The 11,458-nt window shown below is 51.7% G+C and overlaps 1 protein-coding gene across 3 annotated transcripts in view; it reads left to right on the top strand.

Moving 5' to 3' along the window:
* DNAJB1 (DnaJ heat shock protein family (Hsp40) member B1) overlaps window positions 1-11,008 on the top strand; it is a 31,504-nt gene extending 20,496 nt beyond the window's left edge. Inside the window, exons 1-3 of one of the 3 annotated variants that reach the window (XM_081091372.1) lie at window positions 5,810-7,170; window positions 8,754-9,334; window positions 9,650-11,008. In XM_081091372.1, coding sequence (XP_080947498.1) covers window positions 6,960-7,170; window positions 8,754-9,334; window positions 9,650-9,880 — 1,023 coding nt within the window. In that variant the 5' untranslated portion in view covers window positions 5,810-6,959 and the 3' untranslated portion in view covers window positions 9,881-11,008. Of the gene's footprint in view, window positions 1-5,809; window positions 7,171-7,804; window positions 7,969-8,753; window positions 9,335-9,649 lie in introns of those variants that run through there. The other 2 variants (XM_081091374.1, XM_081091373.1) reach the window with 2 other exon arrangements.
* Window positions 11,009-11,458: the final 450 nt, after the last annotated feature.

Here is an 11,458-nt window from a genome sequence, read left to right as displayed (position 1 = left end):
GAAAGAAGGGGCGTGGCCCTCCACCAATCAAAATGGGTCTCGAGGCCGCGCGCCCCTTTCCCCGCCTCTTGATGGCGTCGCTGTGGAAACGAGAGGAAGCGACGGTTACTGCAAGGCGGGGGCGGGAGCAAGAAGTTGAGTGGCAGGGAGGGCAGCATCCACAAGGCGGGCGGCGAAGCTAGGTGAATTCCGAGGTTGGCGGCCCCTGGGGTACTGGGGAGCAACGGAAGAGGTCTAGGGGTTGGGGGCGTGGTCTGCAGCGCTGGTATGGAGTGGCCTCAGGCGAGGAGACCCCTATCTGTCATGAATGGGAGGGAAGGAAAGGGGAAATGGGTGGGGGAAAGCACCCTGAGACCCTCCCAATCTGTAACCAGGGGGTGTCTTCACTGCCCTTTTTAATGCAAGCTCCCGTCTCCCTATGGCAGGGGACCCACATTTGTTTCCGCCTGTGCTGTCCGGTATGGTCACCACATGAAGCTGGTGAGCCCTTGAAATACGCTGGTCCAATTTGAGATGTGTTGTATAAATGTCAGACACATCAATTCCAATGACAGTACGAAAAGGAAATAATTTTTTTAAATCTCATAATAACCTTTTATGTTTATTACACCTTGAAATGATAATATTTTGGATATATTGGAAGAAGATATATTTCTAAAATTAAGTTCCCCTGTTTCATTTTACTTTTTTTTTAACAAAGTACTTTTTTTGGTGATATATTATTATTAATTTCCAAGAGGAAAGTAGAGGGTGAGAGAAATAGAAATATCAACCATAGGAGAAAATCATTGACTGCTTCCTACACGCCCCCCACTGGAGATAGAGCCCGCAACCCCAGGATGTGCCCTGACCCAGAATCCATCCATGACCTCCTGGTTCATAGGTCCATGCTCAACCACTGAGCCACTCATCTTACTTTCTTAACGTACCTATTGGAACATTGAAAATCACAGACACAGCTCCCATTTATGGCTGGCAGTTGTGCCTCGCACGCACGTGTGCATACACACACACACACACACACACATACAACATTTCTGGACAGGCTGAGCGGGCAGCACCTGGTACACTCCCTCACCTTCTCTTCTTTCTCCCAGTTCCAGGCCTGCCCTGAACTTGCAGCATTGGAAACCCATGATGATCTGATATCAGGGACATGGTGAGAAGTCCTCAAAGGTAGACCTCTGAGTCATAGGGTGGGGCAAGGGTGAGTCATTGCTGAGCCCTTAATCATCCAGGTTGGTTCTAAACACTCTGAAGCTACAACTTTTGGGGACTTCTAAGTAACAGCAAAGGCTGTGGTCTTCAGAAACTATCTTTTTCACTCGGCCTATCTGGACAAAGCAGATGAAAACACAAAGGTGTTTTATAATCGCACGTTCAAAAGCATCGATTTTATTCTGTTGGTAGTTGGGGGGCTCACAGTATCTTGAAACCTTTGTGTCCCAACCGGCCTCACTTGCTGCCCTCATTGAGGGGAACAATGGGAGTACTCACTCCGAGACCATATCTTAAAATCCTACCAAGTTGAATTACTTGAGATGTCAAATTGTGAGGTACTAAGGGGGTAGAGTTGAAACCCTAAAATCTAGCCATGTTTTGCTACTTCGCTAGTTCTGTCAAATTCTAGTTTCTCCAGTGTAGTCTGCGTCGGCGCCTCTTCCGTATCACTGGGTTCCAGCTAGGTGAGGCGTGTGGTGTCCTGACCAAATAGATGGCATCCTTGGGGGAATTCTGTACACATTCCTAGGGAGTTGGAACATTCTGGAGTTCCCCTTTTGAGATTGCTTTCCTGAGCCCTGCACTCACTCAACAGGAACCAACTCATTTTGTGAACCTACTATGCTCTGTGCCATATGGGGCATACAAATAATTTCCACCCTGCTCACCCACAAGAAGCTCATAGAAAGGCAGGACCAAGCCTCCAGAGGAGAAAATTCCTCTTTATTTTTGACAAGTATTGCAGGAGTAAGGACCTCTTGTTGGCTTCGTATGGCTTCCAGTAACCAGGCTGTCAGCAAAAATCAAATCCACCCTTGGAATGAAAATTGGCCACTTTGTACAGCCATTCGTGACACTGTACTGCGGCTCTGGCTGTGCCTGTCATCGGGGACAGCTAAATCATGCTTGTGTTATTACCCTCACTGGGTAATAACAGTGACAAGTAGACACATTTGGTGTTGCTGAGCTGACTGTCACAAGCCCCTGGGAGCAATTTCCAAAGAGGAAATTCCAGACAGATCTTGCATTTAGCAGCGCTGAAAGATAAGTGGGGCCTCCTGGGATCTTGGACCTGGGGGACCCCACAATAATTTGGACACCAAAGATCTGGTGTGTTCAGTTGTATCCAGCTCACAGGTTCTGTTTGCATCCCACACATGAGTTAGGTAGGATCTTGATTGTCCAGAACCTGGCTTGGCTGGTTTGGGAGTGCATGATAGAGCTGGTTCGAATTGTGAGGGAAGGTGAAGCAGAGAAAAGACAAGCTAGGGCTGGTTAGCAACTTTCTGCTGTGTCAGGAGCCCCAGAGAGAGGTTTCCCAAGCCCTGCCCTGATTTGCATTTTTTATTGTGAAGCCCATGGGATGTTTATTTATTTATTTTTATTATGGTATAATATAGATACACCTTTTTCAGTTTATAGTTCTGAATACAGATAGTGGTATAACCACCACCACAGTCAAGATATAGAACATTTTCAGCATCCCAAAAATCTCTCCTGTACCCCCTTGTAGTAGATCCCAGCCGCCAACAACCACTTTCTGCCCCAATACTTTTGCCTTTTCCAGAAGGTGCTATTATATGGCATTACACAGGAAATAGCCTTTTGAGTCTGCCTTCTTTCACTAACCATGTATTTAAAGAGCATCTGCATTAGTTCCTGTATCAGTAGCTTGTTTCTTTTTTATGGCTGAATAATATTCCATCGTGTTGCTAGGCCAGTTTGTTTATCCAATCACCCACTGAAGGACATTTAGGTTTTAATGGCTGTCGGTAATTATGAGTAAAACCTTGATAATGATTGGTTCATGGGTTTTATGTGAACGTGGGTTTTTATTTCACACAGGTGTTCTACCAAGGGTGGGATTGCTGGCTCATATGGCAGTTGTGCTTTTGAAGGCCTTTTTGATGAAGAGAATTGAAAAGAGTGGTGATGCACTTTATTTTATAATTAAGGCTTTATCATCATCTGAATCGTATCTTACACCAGCTCAGTGCTTATCAGAAAGCACGCAGTGCTAAACATGCTGCACTTCAGCATCTTCTTCCCTGGGTGACCTCAGGCAAGTCACATGACCTCAGAGCCCCGACTGTAAAAAGAAGGTTAACACTAGGCCAACTTCCTAGGATTATTGTGAGGATTAAATGAGTTAATACACACTGTCCACTTGAAAATGGCTTGGCACATAGTTAACTGTTATTATAATGTTCATTTCCTGGCTCCTCTTAATTCCTTCCACATAGTAACCTTGGGTGGTAAGAGCTACTCTTATCCTCATTTTATGGAGGACACACCTAACACTCTGAGAGATCAAGCAAGTTATGTAAGATGGCACAGGTAGTAAATGAGTAAATTGTGGGTCTGAGATTTCAGCTGAGGCTAACTCCAGACTCACCTGCTTAGTTCCTAGATCAGTCAGGGGTCCACCAAGGAACCAGAACCAGTGGGCTATATGTGTTTGTCAGGGTGTGAGTATTAAGAGATTTATTTTAAGGCATTGGCTTACACGATTATGGGGAGTGGCAAGCAAGTCTGAAATCTGTAGGGTAGACCAGCAGGCTGGAAACTCTTGGCCAGAAGCTGATACTTCATCCTCAGGGAAAGTTAAGTATTTTCATTTATAGTTAATTTTTGTTTTGTTTTTTAATTCTTTTCAATTACAATTTACATTTAATATTATTTTGTATTAGTTTGAGGTGTACAGCATAGTGTATAGACAATCATATACTTCACAAGTGTTCCCCGATATTGCCAGCACCAAACTGTCACCAAACATACTTATCCTATATAATAAAAGCCTAATATGCTAAGTGTCCATTCAACCAAGCAAAGCGTAATATGCTAATGATATGCTAAGACCGTTCAACCGCTTGCTATGATGTGCACTGACCACCAGAGGGCAGATGCTCTGACTGGTGGGTTAGCTTGCTGCTGGGGTCCAACCAACCAGGACTGAGCAAGATGGGCCGGATACCCCTGGAGCCCTCCCACAGTCCCTTCCCAGCTGGCCAACCTCCCATGTCCCTCCCTGGCCCCGATTGTGCACCAGTGGGAGTCCCACGGCCTGGCCTGCACCCTCTCGAAATCTGGGACCCTTAGGGGGATGTCAGAGAGTCGGTTTCGGCCCGATCCCACAGGCCAGGCCAAGGGAACCCACTGGTGCACAAATTTGTGCACCAGGCCTCTAGTTACAATATAATTGACTATATTTCCTATGCCGTACTTTACACCCTCATGATTATTCTGGAACTACCAATCTGTACTTCTCAATCCCTCTGCCTTTTTTACCTAGTCCCCCAACACCCTTCCCCGCTGAAAACCATCAGTCTGTTCTCTGTATCTGAGTCCTTTTCTGTTTTGTTTATATTGTTCTTTAGATTCCACATATAAGTGAAATCGTATGGTATTTGTCTTTCTTTAACTGACTTATTTCACTTAGCACAATACCCTTTAAGTTCATCCACACTGTCGCAAATAATAAGATTCATTCTTTTTTCATGACTAATATTCCATTGTATATATGTAACACAGCTTTTTTAATACAGCATCTATTTTTAATTTATTTTTGTTAATCCTCACCCAAGGACATTTTTCCCATTGATTTTTAGAGAAGAGTGGAAGGGAGAGAGAGAGGGAGGATTGGTTGCCTCCCGCACGTGTCCTAACCAGGGCCGGGGATTGGACCTGCAACCCAGGTATGTGTCCTTGACCAGAAATTGAACCTGAGACTTTCAGTGTGCAGGCTGACACTCTGACCACTGAGCTCACTGGCCAGGACATGTCCACTCATCAGTTGATGGGCACTTGGGCTGCCTCCACAGCTTGGCTGATGTAAATAATGCTGCAGTGGACCATAGGGGTGTATCAGTATTTGTCTTAAGACCTTTCAGTATTTGCTTTTAAAGCCTTGCAACTGATTGGATGAGGCCCGCCCACATTATCCAGAGTCATCCCCTGCACTTAAAGTCAGCTGATTGGTGATATTAACCACATCTACAAAATACCTTCATAGCAACACTTTGATTAGTGTTTAATTGAACAACTGGGTAGGAACTTTGGAAGCTGTCACATTTGTAACTCTAAACTAAATTTATCCTATAAAGTAAATACTAGCTTATAAGTATGAGCAAGTCCCGAAACTCTGGGTTTTTCCCATAATGTGACTCTTCTGCTGTCTATTTCTGTAACTTTAAAAATCAAACTCTCTTTCTCCCATGACTGGTTCATGCCCCCCGCTATGCTGTGCCAGTGGACACCAGCCCATACCCAGCTCCCAGGCGGGTCCATGTGGCCATGGAGGGCTGGAATCCCCCTGCTAGACCACAGGGAAGGCCAGCGCCATCTTTTCAGGAGTCCCAGGTTGCATAAGGATACAGTCATTGAACGTTTTGTTGTGGTGTTCCCAGGAAGCTGGTGGTTCGGCAGCCCCTCCCTCAACAAGAGGGTTTGTTACCCCGCGGAGAGCACTTCCTCGGTGCCAGGCCTGTCCCAGGCACTTCACAAAGGTCGACTCATGCCAGCTTCAGAGCTCTGTGAGGCAGGTACCACCACCATCCATCCCCATTGCACAGAGTAGGAAGCTGAGGCCCAGAATAGCTTGCGCGGTAAGTAGCCCGGGGTCACGCAGCCAGGAAGTGCTGGAAGCAGAAAGTAACCCAGCTGTCTGGCTCTGGAGCCGATGTCACACCTCCCTGACCTCCCGAGCCGGACTTCCAGGCACCGGCCGCTCGGGGGGCCCCCACTGCCTGCCCCCTCTTCCCGGTGCCCTTCCCAGGCTATCCCTTCCTGAACCTCCTTTCCCATCAGCCCTGTCTGGGACCACAGGCACCCCCGGCTCCCAGAGCCTCAAGGAATCACGGCACCCGCAGAAACAGGCCCTGAGAGGTGTCGGACACACTGTGTTCCCCAAATCAAAAGGTAGTGGCGAGAGGAAAAGAGGAGGTGCATTCAAAAGAGCCAAAAATATTCATGAAGCGTCCACTGCGACCGAGTGCCAGACACTGTTCAAGGGACCGCCGACCCAGCACTGACAGGTCCCAGGGCTGCCCTGGTGGGGTCGCAGGCCGAGAGCGGGTGCCATTGGCCGTGGAAACCAAGATGATTTCAGATTTCAGTGGCACGGGTTCTTGGGAAAGCGGTAAAGTGAAAGGCCCGGGAGCAGCGGGACTGGGAAGACCTCTCGGGAGGTGAGCTTTCCCAGGACATTTCTGACCGGACAGGGGCAGTCCTGGGGCTCCGAGCCGCACGCTCCTCGCCGCCGGGAAAAGGAGGGTGAGACAGGAGGAGGTTTAGCCACTTGCCCAGGCTCTCCCGTCAGGACCCGACCGGGCGTGGCGGACCCGCACGGTCACCGCCCCGCCCCGCCCCGCCGCCCTGGTGGGACCCTGTCACCCAGGCCGGGGCGGGCCGTGCGGCCGGCCGTGTCGTCCGGGAAAGGGAAACAGGTCGCGAGGCCCCCGCGGCCCGGTGCGCGCGGCCCGGGGAGGCGTTGCCGAAGGCGGAGGGAAGGGGTGTGGCCACGAGCGGGCGGCCGTTGGCGGCGCGGCCCCGCCCCGGATGTCGCGCGTCTCGGACTGGGCGATGGAGATTGGCCGACGCGTCGCGGGGGGCGGGACGGAAGGTTCTGGAGGGGGCTGGCGGGATCTGGAAGCTTCCGCCGGACGGGTATATAGAGTCCGGGACGGGGCGGCGGAGCGGGGGGGACACCGACAGCTGGGCGGCAGGCCGCAGGCGGGGCCATGGGAAAGGACTATTACCAGACGCTGGGCCTGGCCCGCGGCGCGTCGGACGAGGAGATCAAGCGGGCCTACCGCCGCCAGGCGCTGCGCTACCACCCGGACAAGAACAAGGAGCCCGGCGCCGAGGAGAAGTTCAAGGAGATCGCCGAGGCCTACGACGTGCTCAGCGACCCGCGCAAGCGCGAGATCTTCGACCGCTACGGAGAGGAAGGTGCGTGCGCGCGCGGCCCGGGGCGCGCCCCCGCCGTTTGACAGGCTGGGAAACCGAGGCACCGCAGCTGGGCTGCGGCATCGGGCGGGGGGTGGAGGCCGGGGCCGGCGGCGAGCAGCCCCCGCCCTCTGGCCGCGCGGGCCTACGCCCTCGGATTGGCAGCCGCCGGAAGGGAGGAGGAACGCTGGCCGCGTCGCTCGCCCAGAAGCTTCTAACACATCTGGGGCTGCCCCTCCCTGGGCGCCTCCGCCCGCGGCCCCGGGTGCGGGTGCGGACGCAGAGGGGAACGGGGGTGTCTTCGGCCGGTGACGCTGCGGGCCCACAGGCCCCGGCTGACCTGGGCCTGGCGGAGGCCGTGCCGTGCTGTCCAGGGGTGCGGGGCCGGGCCACCTGAGTGCAGGGTGAGCCCGCACGGGGAGCGCCACTTCTCTCCACCTCACTCCCCGGCCAGGGAGGGCGGGGTGAGCTGATCGCAGTCAAGGGCTTACCCAGCCCAGAGCCAGGCCCAGCGATGGCAGCCTGCGCCACTGCGGCCGGCAAGGGGCAGAGAACAGGGGCCCGCCTCCGCCCCGCCTCCCCGGGTAGCCCTCCTCGGGGGAGGAGAAAGCGGCTTTCTTGTTTGTCCAGTTGCTCATGGTTGACTCAGACTGGCTTCTGGATTTGGTGTTAAGAAATTAACCGGCTTTTTATATGGTGGCAGTTGGTGCCAGGGTGTGAGAATTTGAAAACCTCCGAGTATTGTTTTACCAACGTTTTTTATTCTCCCCACACATGGCTCCAGCCCTAAAGGACTTGAGAGTAAGCACTTCCTGAAAGCTGACCCTCGGTCAGGTTTTTTTTCATCTGATCTCTTTCTCTTTTTTAAATTGATTTTATAGAGGATGGAAGAGGGAGAGAGAATCATCAATGATGAGAATCACTGATTGGCTGTCTCCTGCACACACCCCCACTGGGATCAAGCCTGCCACCCGGGCATGTGCCCTGACGGGAAATTGAACCATGACCTCCTGGTTCATAGGTCCATGCTCAACCACTGAGCCAAGTCCCCTGGGCATTTCTCTGATCTCTTAGTGAATTCTTTTAAGTCCTTCTATCATTTTGGGAGGGTGGGTCAGAGAAGAAGTGACAGGAACGGGGTAGCCCCTAGAGAGGCCCAGTTCAGAGCCTGAGCTCCTTGCCGCTGTCATGCCACACTGAAGGGCCTTGATGGAGGTAAAGGCTCAGGTTCTTGCCGTGGCTGGTGTGCTCAGTGGTTAGAGTATGGGCCCCTGAACTGAAGGGTTGCAGGTTCAATCCCTCTCCCTGGTTGGTCGGGTTATGTGCCGGAGTCAACCAATCCATGTGTCTCTGTCACATTGATCTCTCTCTTCTCCCCTCTCCCCTCCCCCCTTCTCTCTCTAAGAAAGAAAGGAAAAAATCAATGGGAAAATATCCTAGGGTAAGGATGAACAACAACAAAAACTCAGGTTCACTTGTTCTTCTCTGACAGGCTAAATAAAATTCCTCTCCTGGTGGCTCCCAAGGTTTTTCCCTTAAGGAAAGCCCCTGGCCAGCCATCTGACTTCTTTTGATTCTCCTTTCAGGCCTAAAGGGCAGTGGCCCCAGTGGTGGAAGCGGCGGTGGTGCTAACGGTACCTCCTTTAGCTACACATTCCATGGAGACCCTCATGCCATGTTTGCTGAGTTCTTCGGTGGCCGAAATCCCTTTGACACCTTTTTTGGACAGCGGAACGGGGAAGAAGGCATGGACATTGATGACCCGTTCTCTGGCTTCCCCATGGGCATGGGTGGCTTCACCAACATGAACTTTGTCCGCTCTCGCCCTGCCCAAGAGCCCACCCGAAAGAAGCAAGACCCCCCTGTCACCCATGACCTTAGGGTCTCCCTTGAAGAGATCTACAGCGGCTGTACCAAGAAGATGAAGATCTCCCATAAAAGGCTGAACCCCGATGGGAAGAGCATTCGCAACGAAGACAAAATCTTGACCATTGAAGTGAAACGGGGGTGGAAAGAAGGGACCAAAATCACCTTCCCCAAGGAGGGAGACCAGACCTCTAACAACATTCCAGCTGACATCGTCTTTGTTTTAAAGGACAAGCCACACAATATCTTTAAGAGAGATGGCTCTGATGTCATTTACCCAGCCAGGGTCACCCTTCGGGAGGTAAGGCACTAGGCAGAGTGGTGTCTGGAGAAAGGGCTGCTTTTTGACACATACTTGTCTTTGTTTGACAGATAGTTTTGAGCTCTTGGTGTCTGTTAGATTTGGGGAAGGTTGGGGGCGGGGGGCACCAGGTACACAACCTATCAAAACTCCATTTTTCTGGAGCTTCCATGATGCTGACCTGGGTAGACCTGGGGGGAGAGTCTTAGTTGCAGAGGCCTAATGGCTCTTACCCTACCCCAAACAGCCTCTGGGCTGGAGTGGAGCTTCCTAAGTTATACCCTTTACCTAATGCTGTCACTTTGCTTTTCTAAGGCTCTGTGTGGCTGTACTGTGAATGTCCCCACTCTGGACGGCAGGACCATACCTATCGTGTTCAAAGATGTCATCAGGCCTGGCATGCGGCGAAAAGTTCCTGGAGAAGGCCTCCCTCTCCCCAAAACACCCGAGAAACGCGGGGACCTCGTTATTGAGTTTGAAGTGATCTTCCCCGAAAGGATTCCCCAGACGTCAAGAACCATACTTGAGCAGGTTCTTCCAAAATAGCTACCTTTGTTCCCCAAGGACTGACCAGGGACCTTTCCAGAGCTCAAGGATTTCTGGACCGTTCCACCAGTTGTGGACCCGTGAGAGGGCGGGAGGGCCCAGGGAGGGCTTTCGTACTGCTGAATGTTTTCCAGAGAATATATTACAATCTTTCAAAGTCGTGCACTAGACTTCAGTGGTTTTTCGAGCCGATAGGGCGGTAGGTGGTGGTGACAGCAGGAGAAGGCGTTCCAGCTTGCCCCACTGGGTTCTGCAGCCCTCCTGGGATGGGCCCACCCCTCCTCCAGGCCCTGCCCAGGGCCGAGAGGCAGCCCTGCAGCTGGACTTGAGCCCTCTGTCATCCCTTAGCTTGCGGCCATTAGGTGATGGCAACCTGCCATCCTGGTCACCACACCTTCCCTGTATGCTCTTCAATTTGTTGTGTGACCAATTTGTGTTTCCTTCTGTATTTGTCTCCCATGTCTTGCTCTTCCTCTGAAGAATCCCATCTTTTGCCATCTCAAATTGAGAACCTAGACTATTTTTGCAGAAAGGCCTGGCCTGCACCCACAAGCAATACCTCTCATTCCAGCAGGACCAAGGGAGCCAGCCTCAGAGTGACTTGCACAGCCACCTCTCCCTGGAGTGTCAGGAGCCCTTTTCAACCTCAGGCTCCGAGGCCAAGTGTGCTCACTGAAGGGTCTTTTCCTTAAAGGCCATCTTTGGCACACTGGGCCTTCCCAATGGCCCGGGACATGCTTTGTTTAATGGACTCTGGACTCTTTCAAAAGGATCTGATCCTTTTGAATTTTGCACAGCCCTAGATATAATCCCTTTTGATAAAAGGGTCTTTGCTCCTGATTATAGGAGCACTGTGGGACGTCTGTAAATATGTTTTTATAATTCCATGTAAAGTTGTACTTTCAAATGAAACCAGTCCATGGCAGCTGCTGCTCTCTGTACAGGCCCATAATGGGAAGGGAAGGGGGGGTGGGGTACGGGGGGGATGAGTATCTGTTCCCTAGAGGCCAGTCTGGTGCTCAGACCCTTAGACTCATTGTAAGTTGCCACTGCCAATACAAGACCAAAGTGTGTGACTTGTCAATGTGCAGCGTTAAAGACAGCATTAAAGTCTGATGCTAAACCTCAGGGGAGCAGTCCTGCGACTCTGTTTGAGGGCTCTGCTGACTGGGGCGGGGCTGGGTATCCCTCCAGCCAGAACAGGAGGGAGGAGTTGCAGGAGAGGCAGGAGTCCTCTGCCAAAGAGATAACTGTTCCCTCCTGGGCTCCATGTCGGTTGGGGAGTGTCAACCCACCCAGACTCTGCATCTAGATATCCAAGACCCCACTGGATTCAGAGCTTATTTTTTTGTGAAGGTTGGGGCCAAAGTTAAGCATTTCTCCTTTCTGTCTTTTGGGGCCCAGGCGGGCAGTGCATGTTCTGTCCTCTTAATCCTCTTCCACTCCTTTCTTGCTGGAACAGGCTGGGTTGTTGGGCAGGCCCTGGCCAAGCCTGACTAGGACTCCAGGCCGGTGCTGGCTTCCTGCCCTGGAGAAGACCGCTTCCTGCTCTCCCTTCTTTTGCACACCACCGAGGCT

The sequence above is a fragment of the Myotis nattereri genome (assembly GCF_964212035.1).
Source record: "Myotis nattereri genome assembly, chromosome: 5".
In the NCBI taxonomy this organism is placed as follows: domain Eukaryota; kingdom Metazoa; phylum Chordata; class Mammalia; order Chiroptera; family Vespertilionidae; genus Myotis; species Myotis nattereri.
This window is presented reverse-complemented; position numbering and strand designations above follow the sequence as displayed.